This window comes from Geotrypetes seraphini, chromosome 12 (genome assembly GCF_902459505.1).
Source record: "Geotrypetes seraphini chromosome 12, aGeoSer1.1, whole genome shotgun sequence".
Classification (NCBI taxonomy): Eukaryota; Metazoa; Chordata; class Amphibia; order Gymnophiona; family Dermophiidae; genus Geotrypetes; species Geotrypetes seraphini.
The window spans coordinates 104,351,401-104,377,371 of NC_047095.1; the positions used below are offsets into that span (position 1 = coordinate 104,351,401).

General features: G+C 38.7%; 1 protein-coding gene across 1 annotated transcript; it reads right to left on the reverse strand.

The window, feature by feature from the left end:
* Positions 1-267: 267 nt before the first annotated feature.
* On the reverse strand, positions 268-25,971 carry LOC117346213 (vomeronasal type-2 receptor 26-like). Its single transcript, XM_033915615.1, has 6 exons — positions 25,855-25,971; positions 17,157-17,216; positions 11,682-11,846; positions 8,198-8,425; positions 4,977-5,103; positions 268-1,160 (listed from the first exon to the last, which is right to left on the reverse strand). The coding sequence occupies exons 1-6, from the start codon at positions 25,969-25,971 to the stop codon at positions 268-270; spliced, it is 1,590 nt and encodes a 529-aa protein (XP_033771506.1).

Consider the following 25,971-nt stretch of genomic DNA (forward strand, 5'->3'; position numbering starts at 1 on the left):
AAACTTAAGGTAGGTGCACTTAACATCTCCTGTGTAGGAAGTCCTAACTTCTTTATTAAGTCCACATTCTCCAGTTTTCATTTGATCATCTTAATGTGCTAGCAGGAGAACACTGGAATATCCATGCCTTTCCTATAACCCACCACCTTTAATTAGTACATGCTGACTAGCAAAAGACTACAAAAAGCTTTAAAGCACTTTCTGATGAAATATTTTCCCCATATTAAATATGTGATAGCATTTAATGCAGTTTAGAAAAAAGGGCACCTATATTTTTCTTAGGTTCTTCTTGTTCCTTTCAGGCCTCAACAGAATAATATAGCATTTAGGGATAAAAATACAGCCCAACAGTCCAGTGCTAGAGGCCAGAATAGCAAATATTTCCACTGCTACCATGTACTTGCCCTTGGCGCTCAGGTATGTTGGGATGAAGGTGATCCAGACGCTGCAGAAAACCAACATGCTGAAGGTGATGTTCTTGGCCTCATTGAAACTGTCAGGTAGATTTCTTGCTAGGAAAGCTATGATGAAGCTGATACCGGCCAGAAAACCCAGATAGCCCAGAACACAGTAAAATACAATTACTGACCCTTCATTACATTCAATTAGTATTGTTCCAATTTCTGATCTAGTATTAAGAAATGGGAATGGGGGAGCAGTGAACAACCAGGCAAGACACATAACTGTTTGAATAAGTGAACAGGAAAGGACTATAGAATTAGAGACCCTGGAACCCATCCATTTATGGAGTTTGCTTTGTGGATTGGCAGCTTGGAAGGCTGTGACCACAGTGATAGTTTTTGCCAGTATAGAGGAGAGAGCAATGGAGAAAATGATCCCAAATGTAGTCTGTCTAAAAATACAGGTAATATCCATAGGATGTCCAATGAATAACAATGAGCAGAGGAAGCAGAGCATGAGGGAAATGAGGAGAATATAGCTGAGTTGTCGGTTGTTGGCTCTCACTATTGGAGTGTCTCTGTAATAAATAAAGACTCCCAAGATGACAGCAGTGATGAGAAACAATAACATGCTAATGGAAGTTAAAACAATCCCAAGAGGCTCTTCAAAAGACAGGAAAGTTATCACTTTTGGGATGCAGGCATCTCTTTTCTTATTGGACCATTGATCATCCGGGCATGTTGTACAGGTATCCATATCTGAGAAAGAAGATTATCATCTCATAATCTCACAATTATCATAACGTCTATTTACTAAAGTGCACTCGAATATCACAACTCAGCTAAGATAGAGCAGTCTAATTCAAACTAACTGTATGGAGAGTGAAGGGCTGTGAACTAAATACTGAGTTAGCATCAGGTAGTTTAATTCAAATATCTACAAATAACAGTGTTTCATGTAAGAGCAGGTAGTATATGCACTCATTTTACCCACAAGGAGTTACCACAGACCATTGCACAAAAAAGTTTCCTACTGATTGTTTTCCCCTTAGCCCTTCCCATTTTTATTATTTTATTTTTATTTTTATTTTTACTAAATGTAATATACTGTATTCCTCTTCCCTCTCCCTAATGGGTCATGATGTTAGTAATGTTTACAACCCCTTTTTAAATTTTTTACACAAAATTTAAAAAATGTTTAAATGAATTATTTATTTTCTTTTTATATAGATTATTTTATTGTAAACCATTTAGATATATTTGATTGATGGTATATCAAGAAACTAATAAACTTGAATCTTATTGTAAGTGTATTCAAGAACCTGGTACTAATTTATCTTATCCTAGGTCTGGGTTCAGTAAGATAAAGTCAGCCCCATTAGGAACCATAAAATGAGGAATCCAAGGTACAGGTAGGGCTGCTAAACAGGTCATACCATGATGCAAGCAAGGAACCAGTCTAGACAAGCCTACATCTCTAAGGAGGAGTCAAGTGATTAAAGAACACCCTATACTTGATGCTAATTTTCACAAGCCTAGCAATGGAAGGAAAAGAGGTAGAACAGAGAGCAGCAGCACTGAGAAGACACAGGAACTGAAGCCAAAAGCCTAGCCACATTTGGAGAGGAGAAGAATAGCCCCCCAATGAAACCAGGTCATACAGCTACAAGATTGTGTATTTAAATTCCATGAAACTGAAATGCAGGAATGGATTCTCAGGGAAGACAAGGCCATAGTCAAAAGCTTAATTGCATGTTTTGCAGTTGTCTTCAATGAGGAAGATAAGGGGTAGATGCCAGTACCAGACATGGTAGTCAATGCTGATAAACCAGAGAAACTAAAGAACCATGGGGTGAAAGGAGACGTACACAGATGGATAAGGAATTGGTTGACAGGCAGGAAGCAGAGAGTAGGAGTGAAGGGCCACTACTCGGACTTGAGGAAGGTCAAGAGTGGTGTTCCGCAGAGGTTGGTGCTTGCATCGCTGATATTCAAAGTATTTATAAATGATTTAGAAACAGGGACGAAGAGCGAAGTAATAAAATTTGCAGATGACACCAAGCTATTTAATGGTGCTAGGACTAAAGAGGACTGCAAAGATTTACAAAGGGACCTGAACAAACTAGGGGAGTGGGCGACGAGATGGCAGATGAAGTTCAATGTAGAGAAATATAAAGTCTTACATGTAGGAAACAGAAACCCGAGATACAGCTACATGATTGAAGGGCTGTTATTGAGTGAGAGTACCCAAGAAAGGGACTTGGGGTAATGGTGGACATGACAATGAAAACGTCAGCACAATGCGCAGCGACTGCTAAGAAAGCAAATAGAATGCTAGGAATAATCAAGAAGGGTATTACAAGCAGAACGAAAAAGTTATCCTGCCGTTGTATTGGGTGATGGTGCGCCTGCTTCTTGAGTACTGCTTCCAATATTGGTCACCGTACCTAAAGAAGGATATGGCAATACTCGAGAGGGTGCAGAAGCGAGCGTCACATTTGATAAAAGGTATGGAAAACCTTTCATATGCTGAAAGATTAGAGAGACTGGGTCTTTTTTGCTGGAGAAGTAGAGACTTAGAGGAGATATGATAGAGACTTACAAGATCACGAAGGGTATAGAGAAAGTACAGAAGGACTGATTCTTCAAACTTTTGACAACTACAAGAACGTGAGGGCATTCGGAAAAATTAAAAGGGGACAGATTCAGAACCAATGCTAGGAAGTTCTTCTTCACCCAACGGGTGATGGTCACCTGGAACGCGCTTCCAGAGGGCGTGATAGGACAGGGTACGGTACTGGAGTTCAAGAAGGGATTGGACAATTTTCTAAAGGAAAAGGGGATAGAAGGGTATAGATAGAGGGCTACTATACAGGTCCTAGACCTGATGGGCTGCCCTGTGAGCGGACTGCTGGGCATGATGGACCTCTGGTCTGATCCAGTAGAGGCACGGCTTATGTTCTTATATTCTTAGATCTCTGAAACATTGGAAGAAATAAAGGGACAGTTTGGCAAACTGAACATTAGCAAATCACCTGGACTAGACGGTATATATCCCAGATTGCTAACAGAATAGAAAAATTAATATGCAGAGCTATTGTTAGTAATTTGTCTTTAAAATCCAGTATTGTAGTGGAAGACTGGAGAGTGACCAATGTGATAATAATTTTTAAAAAGGGTTCCTGATGTGATCTGATAAATTATAGACTGATTAGTCTGATGGTAGTGCCAGGCAAATTGGTAGAAACTATTATATAGAACAAAATGACATAACTTGTACATAAGTATGGATTAATGATAGAAAGCCAACATGGATTTCATCAAGAGAACTCTTGCCTCACCAATCTACAATATTTATTTGAAGGGGTGAATGAACATGTGGATAAAATTGAACCGGTTTATATTCTGCATCTAGTTTTTCAAAAGGCATGTTAATTTTTGAACCTAACTTACCTCACTTTTGTAAACAGCCAGCCAATTTTACAGGTCACTTTTGTAAGAATTCACCTCACCTCAATAATTTTGTAATAATTCACCTCACTTTTATAATCAGGTTCCCATCAGTTTTACAACAAAAGGGAGAAAATCTTTAGATTATAAGCCCTATTGGGACAGAGATAGTTTCATTTCATTTTTTTATTTTATTAAAAATGTATAAACCACTCTATTCCAAAGTGAAATACAATACCTACAACGTCTACAAAATCTGAATGTAAGTCCTCCTTCAGCTACAAATACAGAAGGTGAGTGTCTAACACAAAAAATTCTACTATAGAAATTTTTTTAACATTTTTGTGATGGTGTGGATCTACATAATATTCATAAGACAAGATTGCTGCATTTTTTTATTTCAGGGTATCTCTGTGCTTAGACTGAGCTGAGGGCCTCAGTTTTCATAGAAAGATAGAAACATGATAGCAGTTAAAGGCCTAATGGCCCATCGAGTTTGACCATCACCACCATCCATTATCTTCTCTTCTCCATATGAGATTCAACATGTCTGCTCTATGCTATCTTGAATTCAGATACAGTCTTCATCTCTACCACTTCCACTGTAAGGCCATTTCATGTATCTACTACCTTTTCTATAAAGATGCATTTTCTTAAATTACTCCTGAGACTATTACCACTTAGCTTCATACTTTGCCCTCTCCGTCTGGTATCCTACCCTATGGTGTTTTGTTTTTAAAGAGACAAAGGGCAGTTCCTGAATTATCACCAGCTGGTGGGAAGAGAGAAATCTTATCAAGTATTTTCCCCATTGTAAATAAAAAAATAGTCCCACCCAGCCTGTGTTCTCCGTTTCTTGTATTGCTATCCTATCAATTACTGAATTTCCCGCACCTTATCATATGTATGAAATGATATGTCTTTGAACTTGATACCTCATATTTATTTAAATTTTTATTATTTGCACAGCTAAGATATCTAATAAGTTGTATATAAAATTTTAAATAAACTTAAAACTGAATTACACTTTTTGGAGACCTACATCCACCTCTAATTTCAAGAACAAGGACCATAATAGATACCCTTTATTTATTTGAATCCAATGTTTTCCATTATATCACCCACCAGTTTGGTTGGAGATCTCTCCATCTGCACATGGAATACAGTCATAGCAGCAGACAGGCTTTCCTTCCCTGGTTAATTTCCTGTAACCAGGAAGGCAACTTGGATTGCATCTGAACTGTGGAGGTGTCTGAGGATTGAGAAAACAGGTTATGTAACTTCATTTGATACTAGACAGTTGTTTCTGAAATGGAATGTGTCTTTTATTTATTTTTATATTGTTGTCATGTGTAATAGCATATTTCATGCTTAGGAAGACACTTGTAAAAATACCCAAAAAGTGTCAATGTCAGTGCATAGACAGATTAATAATAATAATAATAATTTTATTTTTATATACCGCCAAAGCCAAAGTAGTTTGAGGCGGTTTATAATAAGAAGAGCTGGACAGTCAGCGAAGACATAACAATGAAGTCCTTGGTATACATTAGAACTCTTACTCATTAAAAGGCAACTGAGATCTATAGAACGTAAATGGCGCAAAAACAAATCTAATGCAAACTTGACAACATTCAAAGAACAAGCCCATTATTACAAAACTAAAATTAATGAAGCTAAAAGAAATTACTATTCAAATAAAATCAAAACAGCCAGAAATTCTTCCATTCTATTCTCTATTTTAAAATCTTTTAATTCTAATTCACAACATGAAAATAAAAACTCAATTCTTTCAGCTCAAACCTTGGCGGATGCCTTCTGCAATAAAATCATTAACATACGAAACAAATTCCCCCCTCATCCAACCAACCCCCCTGATTCACACAATACTTTTCATATTCCTTGTGCCAAATGCTCTAACTTCAATATTCCAACACTAGCAGAAATCAAAACAACTATCCAACAGTTAAATTCAAAGAGTTCCCTATCAGAGATCATACCCCCAGTAATTTTAAAGAAACATTTTTCTGGTTTTGGACCGTTTATTCATTCTTTAATTTAAAAAAGTTTAACATCAGGAACAGTACCGAAAAACTGGAAAACATCAATAATAACTCCCATACTAAAGGACCATAAAATCAGCCTTGACGACCCTACTAACTACCGTCCTATTGCCAACATCCCCTTCTTAGCAAAAATCACGGAGAAAGTAATTTTCAATCAGTTATCAGACTTTGTTAATTCTACCAATATATTGCACCCCAACCAAACTGGTTTCAGGAAACACCACAATACTGAATATTCCTTAATCGGACTTACAACCAATATCATATACAATCTCGACCATCATAATTCTGTGATTCTTTTCTCTCTAGATCTTTCAGCCGCATTTGATACCATTGATCATTCTCTTCTTTTAAACAGATTGCAATCTATAGGCGTTGGCGAATTATCACTTCAATGGTTTACTTCTTTTCTATCTGACCGAACTTCTATTGTACGTTTCAATAATACTGCTTCTAAACCTTTTTCTCACAATTACGGAATCCCGCAGGGTTCAATTTTATCCCCTTTATTATTTAATATTTTTCTAGCTCCATTACTTAACTTAAGTCAATCCATAGGTTTTACCACCTATGCATATGCAGACGACATCCAATTAATTCATGCTTTCAACCCAGCAAATTCTAATGATATGAACCAAATTAATCAAAAATTGGAAAAAATTAAAAACTGGCTTACTCAAAATAAATTAGCTTTAAATATATCTAAGACAAGGGCATTATTTTTTCCTTTTAGACAGGATATAAAACTTTCTACCCCTTTCTCAATTGAAAACATTACAATTGAACTAGTAACATCACTTAAGATCTTAGGAGTAACAATTGATGCAAAATTGTCTTATCATGAGCACATCAATAATATTGTAAAAAGTTGTTTTTATCGTTTACGCTTAATACGCTCAATGTCTACATATCTAGAATCAAAATCCTTGAATATTTTAGTTCATTCTCTTATAATTTCTAGATTAGATTACTGTAACTCTTTGTTATTAAACATCACATGCAAGGAAAAAAGACGACTACAAATAATACAAAACATTGCTATTAAATTAATTCACCACGGAAAGAAATACGATCATGTAATGCCTTATCTTATAGACTCACATTGGTTACCTATCAATCAAAGAATAACTTATAAAATAGCTTTACTTGTATTTAAAACAATTACTTCTAATGAACCACAATTTATTAATTGTCTTCTAATTCCACTTACTTCTAATCGTTCTCTTCGGTCCAATACTCAAGAATTATTAATGGTCCCATCTTTAAAAATAATAGGAACCAGACGCCATGATACCTTCTCAGTTAAGGCTCCTCTTATATGGAATACCCTTCCTTTGTACATTAGAAACATTAAAGATCTCAATCTATTTAAAACCAACTTAAAAACATTCCTTTTTAAAGCTTCATTTAGCCTCTAAAATTTCTCCTTTTTCAAGATCATTTACAACTTCAGTATTTTAAACCCAACCCTAGTGTCTTACCCCTCCCCTATCTACATTCTTTTTTCTTCTTTTAAGATATAAAATATTGTAACTTTTTCCCTTACGTTTTTCCCAAAGTATTCCAGTATTGTCCATATTGTCTGTATTGTTAGTTTAATGTATGTATTGTCAGTTTAATATTCCCCTGTTTACTTATTCAATGTAATAATGTTAACTTAATTTTAATGTTTTATCCCAATTATATATTTATGTAATTCGCTTAGAAATATTAAGCGAATCATCAAATTTAAATAAAACTTGAAACTTGAAACTTGAAAATAGAAAAAAATTCTACAAACAGCATCATGCCCCTCTAACATCCCACTTGCTCCCTTAAAATAATACCTTCTTCTTTCAAAGTGAAGGAGTTCACAAGTGGTTCAAGCAGCTGCATCAGCACCCTGAGGTTTTGAGTTCAATTCCCACAGCAGCTCCTTGTGTCTCTGGTAAAGTTGTTTAATACATGTCTAAAACATGTAAAAACACTTTGCAGCCACAGAAAAAAAACAGTATATCAAGCCCCACCCCCTTTCTTTTTATTTCAAATGAGCCAGGAGTTTGTTCCAAGTAAATAGACTTCCTTGAAACAGCTAATTAGTGTCAATTAACCCCAATAATTAATAGTACTTAATTAATATATGTACACATCTGGAATCAACACACTAATTTAAGTAGCCTATACAGAATCAGGAGGATAAATATTTGCCCATAAAGCCAAAATGCAACATTCTTTTGACCATTTTAGGGCAAGTTTCATTATTCCAGTTTGGATTAACACATCTGATCACTTAAATCTCACCTGAGTGAAAGAACTCTCCCAAACTATTGCTTTCTCATCAATGGTGAAATCCTGCCCAGGGGGAGCGTGGGGGTTATAATGCCCAACAACTTCATATTTCAGTGTCATATTAGGAAGAATGATAAAATTCAAAATATTATATCCAGTGGCGAGGTCTCCATTTTCATCCATGTACATCTCTTCCCCCAGACCATTCTTAAAGTTGAGGTTCCTCAGATAATAATGGAGCTAAGAAGTGAGGGGTGCATTTTAAGTAGTACAAGGTTAAACAGGCAATTTCAAGCATACATAAATATTTGTTTATAACTATAAGGAGAACTAATTTTAGAGCCATTTCTGGAGGTAAAGCACTCTCTATCTCCTCCCACTGACAGATGGCACAATCTTAAAGTATGGACCAAATTCCTGAAAAAGCTTAGGTTCTCTGATTCCATTTTAGAAGTGCAGCATACCGTAAAAAAATTCCAGTAAATAATGTACTAGCCAGTGAATGGGGAGAAGGAAGGCACAAAGAAAATAAATATACATTATCTTTTCAATTAATTCTGTCTTCAATGACAAATCTATAGGAAGTTGGGACTGTAAGAGCAAAGACCACACCATTGCACAGAAAAATGACTTGAAAGGGGCACCAAATGGCAGATATTTTTTCTTGCATAAACATCAAATTCTTGAATTTTAAACCTCAGAATTGGGTTGTTTTATGATACAGATTTTATAAACGGGCTGAATATGGCTTTGATTTTAGCTCCAGTGGTTGGAACGTAAAGACAGTGCCTCATGGATTTCTATGGTATTTGTCCCAGAAATAGCAAAGAAACATGAGAATCAAACATTTTTAATCACATTCATTGTTGGTTTAATCATGAATTAATATGGATTTGACTGTTGGGTGGACTGGATAGACTTTTTATTCTGCAGTAATCTACTAATACTATCAGGCACATAATCAAGAACCTTAGAAACCGTAAAACTCATTAAAATTTGGACTTGGACATTTTACTAATCAAAACATCCAAGTGGTCACTGTGCATTCAGAGTAGAAATGGGCATGTTTGGAGGCATTCTATGGGTGGGAAATAGGTGGGCTTAGATGTAGATATCCTGCACCTATAATCAAACCTTTTCCAGGGTGTCCTAGATGGAAATTAGATGTTTTCAAGTAGACCAGTTTGAGAACATCTCAGTGCCAAAACATACCTTAATTGATCAAATGAGCACTGGAGGGATTAATTAAAGTGACTCCACCCTCCAGCAGTGATCAGTAAATGCTTCCTAACACAGAAACGTGAAAATATATCAGTACATATCTGTATCTTAAACAGCAATACCTGGAATGGGAAAGCCTAGTAAAGCAGCACACAGCGGTATTAAGTAGCCAAGTGGGTGGGCTAGTGAACCATAGAGAGGAAGAGCCAGGACCATAAATCACTTTAACCAGTGCATTTTTGGTGGAAAGTGTGAGGCCACCAAAAACCACCAAAACCCTACTGTACTCTGTCATAAGGGCTGATAGATATGTGGGTATAATTGATTTGAGGAGAGTTTAGGGTGCTCACCATAAATAATAAGGGGATTATGGTGAGATGTATATGTGGCACCCTTTATGTGAAGTTCACAGTAGTTCCTTCTAATAAGCCTCACTTCTCTGTTGGAATGTGTCAGTGGCCAGACCCTTACAATGGGTCTCCCATGTCCAAATATTTTAAATTTTGAAGTATCTAACTTGGATGCTTTTGTGGTAAAAAAAAAATGAGGTATAAATTTGGTCATCCTGGTGACTTAGATTTTAAAGTACATGAATAAAAAAAATTGGATGTCTAGCAGTCCAGCTTTCAAAAACAGCTGTTCTTGTACTTCTAACTTTTGATTTTTTTTACAGGAAATGTCCAAAGTTAGATTTTGAGGCCTATTGTTGATAGGATGTTTATATTATATATAAAGTAGTGGATTCAATAACTGGTGCTTAAAAAAATCATTGCTGAGGATTATTCTATAATTGGTTCTTAGAGTCAGGATGAGCATAAGCCAGAAAAAAAACACCAAAATTTTACAGAAACTTTAAATAGAGATACAGAATACTTTTGGGACTCCATTTTATATGAATTGAATTGGAAGCCATTTACATCATTTAAAATGTGGTGGAAATACAGACACTTAAATTAAGCAGGGATTCCCACCTTATTCTATAACTATGTATGTCACCTTGAGGAATTCCCCTGATCTACCCATAAATCTCCCCTTTCATTGCCCCTTTTAAGCACAAATTACACACACTACTTTTATATATGAAGATTTTAATTATTGCCATGATTTTCTCAGGTATGCAGGGGCTCTCAAGTCATGTTGTCATCTTTTGTTTATTCCAGATCAAACCCCCACCCCAACATGGGGTTTAAATTTATTTAATCACTGAATATCCTTAGATAGCACCACATAAGTAATTTAAATGAATATGAACTTTTCCTGGTCATTTAAATTGCTTTGAATATTTGTGGTTGGTTGATCATGATTGTTGAGTGTATGTATCAAAATCATGGAGGGAAGAGGGTGTTTAAGAATGAAGGGTCACTCTCGATACCCCTGTGAAAGCTCCCTTTTCACTGTGCTAAAGAGTACCACTCTTTTTCATTGAATAAAGAGTTCCTGTAACAAATACTAAACATAAATATAAATCTCACTTCTATACCACAAATACCACTAAGTTCTATGCGGTTCATAGGTGAATGCAGGTGAATACTGTAACAAAGATCTAACTTCCAAAAGATTCTATAAAAAATATGCATTTTTAAAGCCCATTGAAACTGTTGGTAGGAGTTGGAAGATGTAAATGCATAATTCAGGTCCTTACCTTCCATGGCAAAGAGTACAAAAATTTCCTATTTTCTCTAGTCCATGTGGTGCCATTTCCTGAGCCAGACATGATCATATTATGTAGTGCGTGTGCCACAGTATACACAGCATTGTACACACTGTAGCTGCTCCCTAAGTATTTGTTTAAACAGTGGGATATGACATAAGTCTTATTTCTAGAATTGCAGTCTCTTTTGATATGATTTGGGCATCTGCTGTCACACAGATCCTTCCACCAATTTTTAGCATCAGTATCAGTTACCAGCCTGATAGGTTTCATCTCACGGATAAATTTAAAAAAATTTGGAATAACTTTCTTATATGGTTGGAATATAAAGAACTTGTTGCTTATTTGAAAGTGTTTTTGATTTACGTTTCTTATATATACCTCAGCTATGATGATAAAAACCTTGCCACTTTTTACATATGTTTGAAGTTCCAGCACATTATCTAGTGAAAATGCAGTGGTTTTATAAAAGTAGTAAATGTTTACAGTAGATAATTTTTTACTTGCCCTATAAATTTTCAGTAATTCAGAATTGATTCTTATCTGGTGAGGAAAGGTTTGATGTAATGCGATGCAGCCACCATTCTGTTCAATCCCTTTTCTCAGGATCTGGATAGATCTCACATTGCTTTCATCATTGGTTGAAAAGATACTGACCCATTTCCAGCCAAAATAGTTCAGTAGCTTGCTTATCCCAGCACAGAGATGTAACTCATTGGGGACAGTCCGGTAAAAATAAGGATACTGAACAGGGTCACTCATATAAAGATTCTGTGAGCTGTAGCTGACCTGTCATGAAAATATAAAGTAATGAATATATTATCCTTTTTCATCACTCTGAGAGAACAGTTTATATCACTTAGGTCATAGAATTTAATAGCACATAGTTTGCAGGAGGGTGCTTTTGTACAGGCTCCTGTTAGTCTCTCCTTTATAAAATTGCACTCAATCAGGATCATTTTATAAAGGGATGTATACTCCCCTTTGGGGAGATTTAGGGAACCTTTTACTAAGGTGCAGTAGCTGATTAAGTATACTAACTTAGCATTATAGTCTATGGACGCATTAGCGTTTAACGCATGCTAAATCAATTAGCGCTCGCTAAATCAGCTAGCACACCTTAGTAAAAGAGGAGATTAGTCATTTACATATAGAGAGCCTTGCATTAGGTCAACTCTCTTCCCCCCACAAATCCAGGAATACACTTAAGAGGGTGGTACATAAATGTATTTGAATCTGGAATTATTTTAGTGTAGTATTGCTTTGCAAGTTAATCAAGACAACATTAAATGGAATTGGCTAGGGTTAGGGTTCGGGTGATCGAATCATATGCATGTGATCGCATCGTAAATTGGGCGGCCAGCCACCTCATGGATTGGATCACTAACAGATTGGATAAGATCCTTAAGGTTAGTGAATCTAGCCCTATATCCACAGCTGATACTAATACTTGATCACCTTTCTTAATTGCTTGGATCTTAACCTTGCATCCGACCCTCCCTGTTTTTCCCTTCATAATAAAAAGTGCTATCTTTATAGAAAAGCAAATCCACCCTTTCAATGAGCAATGAATTAAACTGGAATGTTAGTTTTTTATAGTTGTAGGAGTACCGTTCTATCAAAGCTGAGCAAATAGTGACCTTCGCATTCCTGAACAGATTGAAATATCCAGCGATGACATGCCTATTTACACACCAACCTCACACATACCTACAAAAAAGAAAAAAAGAAAACCCCAAACCCTTCCCTACACAATTACCCTCATCCTCATGGTCCCTTGCCAGAATAAACCCTCCTATGAATGCCAGATTTGAGGGTGAGAAAACCCATGAGGAGTCAAATCAGGCATCCCAAAAACCAGCAAATACAGATACAATAACATTAACAGTAACTCCATTGTATGGATTTAGAACTGTAATACAATATGAAACAGCCAATTGTTCAAAAAGTATCAGAACTTTATTCATAAAAAATGCTCATATTCAGATACAACAATCATACTAATCTCCTTCAAAGTATCCTCCTGGGGCTGCCACACACTTTTGAAATTGTTTGCTACTGGTCCATCACATTCTGCATGATATCTTCTCTTGACTGAAATTTGGTCCCTTTCTGGGGCATTTTCAGCTTAGGGAAAAGCCAGAAGTCTCACGGAGCCATGTCAGGAGAGTAGGGAGCCTGAAAAATCACAGGTGTGTTGTGTTTGGCCAGTAAATTCCATATCAAATATGAAGAATGACCAGGTGCATTATCGTGATGGAGCTGTCAATTGCCCACTGCCCACAAGTCTGACTGTTTGCATCTCACAGCATTACAAAGGCAATGCAGAACCTCTTGGTAGTACCCTTTGGTAATGGTTGTACCATGTGGTGTATATACATGATAAATCACACCATTGGAGTCAAACAAGATAGTCAGCATAACTTTGACATTGCTGCAGACCTGCCTTGCTTTTTTGGCCTCAAGGATGTTGAATGCTTCCATTGTGATGACATCAACTTGGATTCTGGGTCATACCCATAAACCCAGGACTCATCACCAGTGATCACTGTGCTGAGGAAGTTGGGATCACTGTTCAAAGTCTCCAGCATGTCCTGTGCGATCTCCAAATGGAATTGCTTCTGCTTGATCATTTAGCAGCTTTGGTATAAACTTCCCTGAAATTCTCTTGAAGTCCAAATCCTCAGTCAAAATGGAATGAATGTATATAACGCTGATGATCACCTTATTTTCAAGTTCTCTGATTGTAATTCAATGATCCTGCATCAACAGGGTCCTCATTTGGTCAATGACGATCTCATCTCTGGATGCTGAGGGCCAACCAGAATGTGCTTCACTCTCTACTAATGTGTGCCCATCTCTGAAGCGGTTGTATCACTACTTTATATGTGTGGTACCCATTGTTTTCATCCCCAAGGGCCTGTTGAATCTTGCAGGTCATTTCCACTTGGGAATCACCAAGTTTACCACAAAATTTAATGCAGTAGTGTTGTTCAACTTTTCTGTCATTTTGTCAAAAATGAAAATCCAATGGCACTCACTTACACTTCCTCACTCACTAACTGCCAGTCACTGCCAGCTTCTGTAGGTGGTAAAAAATTCAACCATGCACTTTAGGGTCGCCTACATATGTACACCAAACCACGCCTCCCTAGCTTTTTTTGTTTACACAAGAAAAATTAAGGTCTGATACTTTTTGAACAGCCCTCATATACCCCAAGTTAGCAAAGAAAACTCTCAGCACAGCTATAAACATCCAAATCAATTCTTCTACAAATTTAAGAAGCAAGTCAGGATCTGTATATATCTTTGTACAATTCTGGCAGGTAATTTTCATGTGAGCAAGTGTTAGTAGCCCATAGTGTGGCTTCAGTGCCTCCAATTGTTGTCTCAAGGCAAGAAAATTCTCACTGTTTTTTTAGATGTTTCCATGATATAATCAGGTAAAGTATAGATAGAATGAATTTGCCACATAATTATGTGCTGTGTTCTCATCTTCGCCAGAATGGCCGCCACTTTTGGAAAGCATAGAATATTCATAACAACAGCACGTGGTCATTGAAGAATAATAGATATAAAAACCAGCACCCAATGGGCCCATTCAAATAGCTTTTCAAAAGTCATATTAAGAACTTTGGGGATCCAGCTTTCAAAACCCTTGATGGGATCTGATGTTTTGGTCAGCTTTGGTAAGCCAGTAGTCCTTAAATTGTTAAGTTGGCTTCTGTTACAGAAATCTTCCAAAGCTGCCTCAAAATACTGCAAACTTTCTGGTCTTAGTTTTTACCTTCCCATAGAGTTATGAAACAAAATTGTAGAAAGTTAGAATAGAAATAGAAAAAAAATCTTATTCAGACTTAGACAAATTAAACTGGAGAAGTGCAATTAGAATATAAAAGCTTTCTAAAAATCTAGATACACCACATCAACCAGCTCACCTGTATCCACATGTTCTAGGAGCATGGTGTGGCGGTACAGGTCACATAGAAAGAGGCTCTTGCTACAAATCCCAACAAATCTAAATACTTGCCTTCCTTGAACACAATTTTTCTTTTCTTTTATCTTTTTGCGAACTAAGGCATGAGGGACTCCCCGTGCTAATGCTGTCTATCTGCCACTCCGGCCTCCCGACATTCCTGGCCCGGCTGCCAGAGGTGGGGCCCATGTGGACACCAAGTCAAATGGCCTGGGGAGCCGCGCGGGCTGGAACTTCAAGGCACACGTCCCAAGTCTAAAAGGTGGAACTTTGCCACCGTCTGGGGAGCCGTGAGTGCTGGGATCTCGAGACGCATGTTTGTGACTGAGAGGCACATGTCCCGAGTCTATGGGTGAGACTTCACCACCGCCTGGGGATCCTCAGGTGCTGAGACCATGAGATGTAAGTGCAGAGCTGGGAGTGACCGCCTGGGGCCTGAGCACTGTGGGAACTGGCATATGCTTGCATTAAAAGTTGTTTGAGTTCAATCTCAGTAGTAGAAAATCTAGTATTAGAAAATTTTAAGATTATAGAAATGATTGAAAGCCTACAGCAGGTAACAAGGGATGAAGCCAATGTAAAACTAGCTTTAAAAAAAGGCCCTGGAAAAAAATGAATCCAAGGTCATCCCTAAGCTTTCCAGTTTCTGCAGAAAAGCTTGTTTTACATTGTCAGCCATTCTTGTTTTTAAAAGGCAGTTACTGTCTTTAGTGCACAATCTAAGTTTTGTAACGAGAGCAATGGAGGATTAAGTGATTTGCCCAAGGTCACAAAGAGATGCATGGAGAATTGAGCCCAGTTCCACAGGCCTGAGGCCTGAGCACCATGGGAACCAGATTTTGCTTTGGGGGAACCACACTGCTGACTAGTGACCGACTCTCAAAGGAAAAGAAGGCAACCCACTGGGATGATAGGCCGGATGGCACATCTCAGGATTAAAGCAAATTATCAGTATCACACATCCCCTCATGGCCTGATGGCAGACATACCACATGAACGCCAGATAGTTTTACCAGCTCGAGATTTAGCAAATCTGGAAAGGTCAGCAGAAAAACTCTCCAATCTTTAAAAAATCTTCCACTCTCTTTCGATTAAACCATTCTTTCCTGCCTGTCACCGGTGAGTCTGAGGAATCATTGGGCATGAGAGAACACTCCGCCACCCACCATCAATACAACCCGCTGAGCCAGTTGGAAGGCTCAGCGGGACAGTTTGAATTTCTACCTGCCTTTTCTCTGGTAGCAGTCGGGAGGACTTCACCTGCTGTGGGAGCATACTCCACCCCTCCCCGACACTACAACCCACTGAGCCAGTTGGAAGGCTCAGTGGGACAGTTTGAATTTCTACCTGCCTTTCTCCTGTAGAAGTCAGGAGGACTTCACCAGGCGTGGGAGCACACTCCTCCCCTCTTCAATGCTACTACCCCCTGAGCCAGTTGGAAGGCTCAGCGGAACAGTTTGAATTTCTACCTGCTTTTCTCCGGTAGCAGTCGGGAGGACTTCATCGGGCGTGGGTGCACGCTCCACCCCTCCCTGATGCTATAACCCTCTAAACCACTTAAAAGACAAAACCCTAATGATGCACATCCATTCAACGCACCGTCAAAGACGCACTAACAAGCAACTTAACATAACGACCGAACTACCACAACTTCAACCCCAACCAACCTACATACAACCTACAATTTAGTTTCATACAATCTCACATAATCTCAAAATGTTAACTACATCACAAAAACACACACAAGCTATCTTACTGATTGCCCCAGCCAACCGAAAGACAACAGCAAACAACATCTTCCCAATACCAACTATATCAAATACCAATGGAATTCTCCACCCATCCAGATGAATCACAACAGACAGATACACAAACTACCAGACCTACACTATCACCCCAACACATAAATAACAAGAAGACCGACTAACCCCTACAAGACCAAAACGCACTCTCACCAAAGATCACTCATCTACCCAAAAAAACTCACAGCAAACCAATAAACTACACCAATCTCACATGTGCATACTTAAACATAAGAGCCATAGGCCCAAAACAGAACACATAAAAAACTGGATAGAAAGAGAAAAACTGGACTGTTTCTTTCTCACTGAAAAGTGGCTTACCTCTGAAACAGACCCCAGAATAACAGAAGTTTGCCCTAAAGGATACAAAATGGTAGTGGTCTGCAGAGAAAACAAAAGAGGAGGAGGAATTGCCATCATAGCCAAAAACACCATAGACCTAAAAATACAAGACAAAATTACTACCCCATACATCAGGGGTCTCAAAGTCCCTCCTTGAGGGGCGCAATCCAGTCAGGTTTTCAGGATTTCCCCAATGAATATGCATGAGATCTATGTGCATGCACTGCTTTCAATGCATATTCATTGGGGAAATCCTGAATACCCGAATGGATTGCGGCCCTCAAGGAGGGACTTTGAGATCCCTGTCATATATGGACTTACTAGCATGTCAACTCTCAGGCTCCTCACTCAAAGGCATCCTAAACTGCATGTTTGCTACATAACACCAGGAAACTGGAACACAGCAAAACCAAAATTTGAAGACTTTATCTACTGAAACTCATTACTGACAACTTACAACTTAATCCTAGAAGACCTAAACCTCCACCTTGAAAACCAAGCCTCTAAACAAGTAGAAATCTTGCTATCTTACCTTGAGGCCTTAACATACAAGTTATTAGACCCTCAAACAACTCATGAAAATGGCAACCAACTCGACATTGCAGCCTACATGACCCAACAATCCACACAACCAGAAATTCACATATCAAATGGAAACTGGTATCGCTCCCTCTGGTCAGACCACTATACATACTCCTTCAATATCAACTGGACCAACAACAAAAACAAACCAAACACAGAAAAAATAACCTACATCTCATGTAAGCACATCGACCCCACCAAATTCTGGATGAAAACAGATGCCATAATCCAAAACTAAAACCCCGAAAACTTCATCACAGAATGGAGCCAGCTAAGTGCAGCAACCCTAGATGAGCTAGCTGCAGAACAGACCAAAACCGAAATCCATAGAAAATCTTACAAATGGTTCGACAATGAACTACTCCTACTAAAAAGACAATGCAGACAACTAGAAAGAAAATGGAATAAAAACAGTCAAGACTCCACAAAAACAACATGGAGAAAACTGAACCAAAAATACAAACAAAAATTAAAAGAAAAATGAAAAACATACTACACAAAGCAAATAGGAGAAGAATCTCAAGACACCAAAAAACTATTCCAACTACTAAAAGAACTCACAGACACCAAACCCTACCTGACAAGCAACAACACTCCCAAACACACAGCCACCCTCTTAGCAACATTCTTCAAAAACAAAATCACAACCATAAGATCCACCTTCAATGGAACACCTAGGCACCTAGAAGAGATCACAACACCCTCCACAGAAGAAGAAGCAGTTGCGGCAGACAGAACATGGTCCCACTTCTCACCAATAACATGGTCAGACTTCAACAAACTCTATAACAAATACAGCCACACAACTTGCGACCTCTACCACTGCCCCCATACCTATTGAAAGCCTCCAGTACACTATTTTGCACCCTACTCTTGCAATGGATACAAATCCTCCTAACTGATGGCCTTTTTCCACAAGACCTCAGCAAAATCATCATCACTCCAATCCTGAAAGACCCCAAAGGAGAAATAGACCAACCATCCAACTACAGACACAAAGCCTCACTACCACTTTACGTCAAACTAATGGAAGGCCTGGTAGCCAAAGTCCTAAACTCATACCTAGAAAACCACAACCTACTCCACACAACACAATCAGGCTTCAGAACCAATCACAGCACTGAGACCCTACTAAGCTCACTCATGAACACTGCAAGACAACACCTCAGCACAGGCAAAAAAATGCTAATTATCCAACTAGATCTCTCCACAGCCTTTGACCTGGTAGACCATAACGTCCTTCTACAAATACTGGACTCAATAGGAATCAGTGGGAAAATACTATCATGGTTTAAAGGATTCCTACAATCCAGAACATACAGAGTTAAAACAAATGAAGAAAAATCTGAGCCATGGTCTAACCCCTGCGGAGTACCCCAAGGATCACCTCTTTCTTCCACACTCTTCAACCTATACATTGCCTCCCTTGGCTCCTACCTAGACAAGCAAGGTCTAACCTCCTACACTTATGCAGACAACATCACTATTCTCCTTCCGTTTGACCAACCAGCACCATCCATGGCAGACATGATACACAGAACACTTGAAACAATAACAACATAGATGAAAGACCACAAACTAAAACTAAATCTGGACAAAACAAACTTCATCCTACTCGAAAATAACAAAACCACAACCGTAACAAACCTTGACAGAAACTGTACAACATTTTACTTCCAACCCACTCTAAAACTCCTGGGAGTGCTAATAGACAGAGGCTGTACAATGCAGCCACAAATCAACAAAACAATAAAAAAATAATTTGCAGTCATAAGAAACCTGAGGCAAGTCAGAAAATTATTCAACAGAAAACAATTCCAAATCTTGGTACAATCCCTAATCCTAGGTCTAATAGACTACTGCAACATACTATATCTCACATGCACATCAACCATGTTAAAACAACTACAAATAATACAAAACACAGCCCTAACACTGATTTACTCACTGAAGAAATTCGACCACATAACAAAGGCATACCATGACTCACATTGGCTCCCAATACAAGCAAGAATACACTTCAAATTTTACTGTCTACTATTTAAAGCAATAAACGGAGACAACCCAGCCTATTGGAACAATTGACTAGTTCAATCCAATTCAACCAGACATAGGAGAACCCACGCACCATTCACACACCCTCCAACCAAAAACGTCAAAAGGAAAAAAAAAACTGTATGAAAACCTCCTAGCCACTCGAGCTGCAACACTTGACCAACAACTCTACAACCTATTGACCTTGACCACAGACTACAAAACCTTCAAGAAAGATATAAAATCCCTTCTATTCAAAAAACACATAAAACTGAACTAACACAATCAGGAATGTCCCAAACATCACCTGCAACTACTACATATGTACCTCCAATATCATGACAACTCAGATGTAATCCTTAGCAACTCAAAGAAATGTACAAACTACTCCCTAAATACTTCTATTCTCCAGACAATCCATTTGTAATCCACCTTGAACAGCAAGGTAATGGTGGAATAGAAATCCCTAATGTAATGTAATGTAATTTTGAACTTAGGAAAGCGAGGAAATCTTACTATGATTGTAAAATAGCAAAGTTCGATATCCAGAGTGGCACCCTTTTTAAACTCTGGCGTTCTTTGACTAACTCTGATTCTAAACTGACTATTCATCTCCCTCTGCTGATACTCTAGCTTGTTTTTTCAAGATAAAATCTCTCTCATTAGACAATCTTTTCCCACAAGCGAAACTGAGTATCTCCCTACATATTTCAAAATTTCCATAGAGGAGATTCCAGCAGATCGCTACTGGTGTTCTTTCTCTCCAGCATCTGAACTTCAAGTTTCTAGACTGTGTGAAAAGATGAGAAAATGTAAATGTTCACTGGACCCTTTTCCGTCATATCTGTTTCTTAATATTCCTTCTCAAGCTATAACATGATTAACCATTTTACTGAATTTCTCTTTAGAAAATGGTAACTTTTCACAATTTATGGGACAAATAACACTTATTAAGAACATAAGAACATAAGCAGTACCTCAGCTGGATCAGACCTGAGGTCCATCATGCCCAGCAATCCGCTCACGCGGCAGCCCATCAGGTCCAGGACCTGTGTAGTAATCCTCTATCTATATCCTTCTATCCCCTTTTCCTTCAGGAAATGATCTAATCCCTTCTTGAACCCCAATACCGTACTCTGTCCTATCACACCCTCTGGAAGCGCATTCCAGGTGTCCATCACCCTTTGGGTGAAGAAGGACTTCCTAGCATTGGTTCTGAATCTGTCCCCTCTTAATTTTTCTGAATTCACTCTTGTTATTTTAGTTTTTCAAAATTTGAAGAATCTGCCCCTCTCCACTTTCTCTATGCCCTTCATGATCTTGTAAGTCTCTATCATATCCCCTCTAAGCCTCCTCTTTTCCAGGGAAAAGAGCCCCAGTTTCTCTAATATTTCAGCATATGAAAGGTTTTCCATACCTTTTATCAATCGTGTCGCTCTTTTCTGAACCCTCTCGAGTATCGCCATAGCCTTCTTAAGGTACGGTGACCAATATTGGACGCAGTACTCCAGATGTGGGTGCACCATTACCCAATACAACGGCAGGACAACTTTTTTCGTTCTGGTTGTAATACCTTTCTTGATAATACCTAGCATTCTATTCGCCTTCTTAGAGGCCACTGCGCACTGTGCCGACGGTTTTATTGTCTTGTCCACTATTACCCCAAGTCCTTTTCTACGGTACTTTTACCCATTATCAGCCCTCCCTCCCATCATATTACTGTACTTCGGGTTTCTGTTTCCTACATGCAAGACTTTACATTTCTCTACATTAAACTTCATCTGCCATCTTGTCGCCCACTCTTCTAGTTTGTTAGGTCACTTTGTAAATCCTCAGTCTCCTTTAGTTCCAACTCCACTAAATAGTTTGGTGTCGTCTGCAAATTTTATTACTTCGCACTTTGTCCCTGTTTCTAGATCATTTATAAATACATTGAGCAGCAGCGGTCCGAGTACCGTCCCCTGTAGAACACCACTCGTGACCCTCCTCCAGTCAAAGTAGTGGTCCTTCACTCCTACCCTTTGCTTCCTATCTGCCAACCAATTTTTGATCCATCTATGTACGTTTCCTTCCACCCGTAGTATGCGTTCATGGGGTATTGTCAAAGGCTTTTTGGAAATCTAAGTATACAATGTCTACGGGTCCCCTTTGTCCATTTGTTTGCTAATTCCTTCGAAAAAGTGCAATAAGTTCGTTCGGCATGAACTTCCCTTGCAGAAGCCATGTTGGCTTGTTTTCATCAGTTTATTCCTTTCTAGATGCTCATCGATGCTGTCTTTTATCAGCACTTCTGCCATCTTCCCCGGAACTAAAGTCAGACTTACTGGTCTGTAGTTCCCTGGGTCACCTCTCGATCCTTTTTTAAAGATGGGCGTAACATTAGCTATCTTCCAATCCTCGGGATCACGTCGGTTTTCAGGGATAGATTACAAACCTGCTATAGTAGTTCCACTATTTCCTTCTTTAGTTCTTTCAATACCTTAGGGAGGATTCCATCCGGGCCCGGAGATTTGTCAGTTTTTAATCTATCTATTTGTTTATGTACGTCTTCAAGGCTTACCTCCATGGATGTTAATTTTTCTGCTTGATCTCCTTTGAAGATTTTTTGAAGATTCTTCTAAAAAACTAGATTTAGTTCCTACAGTCCCCTCTCACTACTGACCAATTGCTAATATACCTTTATTAACAGAAATGTTGGAGTCAATTGTAGCTGGTCAACTTACTAACTATTTGGAGAAATTTTCTTTACTTCAGCCGCTGCAATATGGATTTCACTCTAATTTTAGTATTGAAACCTTATTGATTTCTCTTCTATCAAAAATTCAACAAATATGTCTTCAAAATTAATGTTCTATTCTACTCCAGTTTGATTTATCTGCAGCGTTTGATGTAGTACATCATGATATTTTACTTCAGCTACTTTCAGATATAGGTCTCCATCAGGTTGTTTTAGATTGGTTTTCTAAATTTCTTATGTACCGTTCCTATTCTGTAAATATTGAAGGCGATATCTCCAATTCCTGGCAGCCTCCCTGTGGGGTTCCTCAAGGCTCCCCACTCTCTCCAATTTTATTCAATATCTATATGACCACACTGAACACCTTTAAGCTGTCAGCTTGGGAAATGTTATTCACTTATGCAGATGAGTGTGGCGCAGTGGTTAAAGCTATAATTTCAGCACTCTGAGGTTGTGGGTTCAAACCCACACTGCTCTTTGTGACCCTAGGCAAGTCAATTAATACCCCATTGCACCAGGTATGTTAGATAGATTGTGAACCCATCGAGACAGAGGGAAAACTGCTTGAGTACCTGAATAAATGCATGTAAACCATTCTGAGCTCCCCTAGGAGAATGGTATAGAAAATTAAATAAATATTGATTGAGATTGATCCAGATATTACCAATCTAGTTTCTAAAGTAAAATTTTGCATTTCCAAACTTCAAGCCTGGGCTCTATCTGTCTGAATGAAGCTTAATACAAGATATTGGGAGTCTTTTATGATTTCCCTCTATCGTTTAAGGACCAAATAAATTCCTTGGTTAAGAAATGCTTCTTTAGTTTGCAAATGCTGAGGAAGGTTAGACATCTTTTTCATCACCATCATTTTTCTGTCTTAGTTCAATCAATTATATTATCTCATCTTGATTACTGTAACGCTATCTACCTCGGCATTACAAAAATTTGTCTTCATAGATTACAATTAATTCAGAATACTGCTACGAAGCTGATCTTTGGAAAATATAAATTTGACCATGTGACCCCTTTGCTTCAGAATATTCATTGGCTCCTGGTTTATTTTAGAATTCAATTTAAATGTGCTTGTATTTCTTTTAAAATTCTACATGGTATCTTTGATCCTCTTATTCTTTATTTTGTAACATTACCCGATTCTCCTTTGCAAGAGGTATCCAACAATTTAAACTCTCCCTTCTAAAAAAGCGATTAAAGAAGTCAAGATCTTCAGTCAATCTTTGGTCTTTAAATTCTATCAACTCTGGAATGATCTCCTCCTTTTTTAAGGACTTCCAGTTCATTTCAATTTTTCCATAAATCTTTAAAAACTACTCTATTTGCCAAACATTTTGAAAATTATTTCTTTTGAAATTTTGCTATTATCTTCTATTTATCATTTGTAAATCATTCTCTGTTTATTTAATTGCTGTAAACTGAATGTAAGTTCTGTTTTATTTTCTTTAATGTCTCCAGTACTTTATGAAAGTACATATGTTTTTTGCCATAGTTCTTCATTTACTTCAGCCATTTTGTCAACCTGAACTTTTCTGCCATCGTCCTTGACAGGAGATGTGGAGGGGCATAATCAATAGGTCGTATAAAAGCTCTATGCGTCGGCGGCGTAAGGCGTCCAGGGAAATGTGTCGATAATGGAAAGATGTCCAAGTCATTCGATTATCGGCACGAACAATGTCCACATGTGCTATCCCGAAGCATCCAAGTTTATCTACGACAATGATGACCGTCCAAACAAGACGTACAACTATTTTCGCCACGTTCCACTGGACGACTTGCTAGTCGTATAGCGCTCTTTATCTATTAGTTGTCCTGGCACATGTTCTACTAATGTCACACTGTCCCCAATAACGTCCTGCTTGTCCATATATAAACGGCCACGTGAAAATATGACTCTTGTGGGTGTAGTAGGCGTTGTGTGAGGAGTTAGGAGATTGGTAGGAGTTTGGTGGTAGATAGATTAGATATATCGATTACTAAGTGGATTGAGTGATTGGAGAGTAATTCTGTGAGTGTGTGTGTGTGAGAGCAAGTGAGAGAGAATGTAAGGGTGAGAGACAGGAGAGGCAGTGTGAGTGATTGTGGGAGTGACAGATCGTGTAGTGAGGAAGGGTATGCTAGGAAGAGTGTGTGGCCACCAGGGTGAGTGTGTTAGAGGTGAGTGTGTTAGAGGGTATGTGAGTGTGTGTGTGAGAGCTTGTGTGAGTGCGTGGGGTGTGATGGTGGAAAGGGAGCCAAACTACTCCCTAGGAGAGACCGAGTCCCTGGTGGAGCTGTGCCTCCAGTATGAGTCCAGGGTGTTTGGCCATAATGGCAGACCACCCCGCAATGTGGCCATGAGGGCCTGGTCAATAATACATGAAACCCTGCATAGGTGAGAACCCCCCAGTACCTATCACTATGTAGACAGTGTGTCCTAGTCTCTAAACCTGTCACCTATTGCTCCCACCCCCATCTTTCAAGGAACTTCTCGCGTATTCTGTGTTCTATAAAAATATAGAGATATATATATATAAAGGAAACATAGATAGATAGATAGATAAAGAAGGATAACAATATCTTGGCAGGCAGATGTGTTATTTCTGGATATGTCCCTACCTTATTAGAATATACATGACAGATGTGATGTGCTCAGTGCCCTCATAAACCTGCATATGTTTGAAATGGAGGATGCAAACAACTGTCACCTAACCCTATTCTCCACCATATCCTTCTTGCAGGCATTATGGGGTGACCTTGAGTCCCTGAGGCACAGGTGGCATAGGGTCCACCGGGAGAATCCAGCCCTCATCCAGCGCACCAGACACCGCCTCAGAGCTAGATGTAAGTGGCAGCCCCCCCCTCCCCAACAGTCAGTAGCACAGGTATGGCAGACCAAAAATCCTGAAATGTGTAGGTGACTATCAGATGCTAAAAAGCTATAATGGAGGAACGAGAGGTAATCGTCAGATCAATGAATATCTCTGCAGTTTATATCGGTGCTGCAGCATACTGAGTGCTCATTCTCTGAACCCCTTCTCTGCAATCAACTGCATTGTCAAGGAGGCATAACTGAACAAGGGATATACGCCTCAGAAGCTGCCGACCACATGTTGGTCTGGAGGTCACTTTCATAGCTCCAGACCAATGTTAGGCCTGCTGTTTTGGAGGCATATATCTCTTGTTCAGGTATTCCTCCTTGACAATGCAGTTGATTGCAGAGAAAGGCTTCAGAGAGACACTATCCGATTCTAAGCATATTGTGTGAATCATAGTTGCACCTGTCACCTTCTATCCTATGTCATGTCATGTCTGCCTACTCTCAAAGCTCACCTCCTTGTCAATGTGCTCTTCTTTGGCAGCTGTGCTAGTATGCAACCTATTGCCACCCAAAATGTGGGTGATGAGATACCGGTAATTCCAGTGTGTCAACAAACACATCAAGGCCAT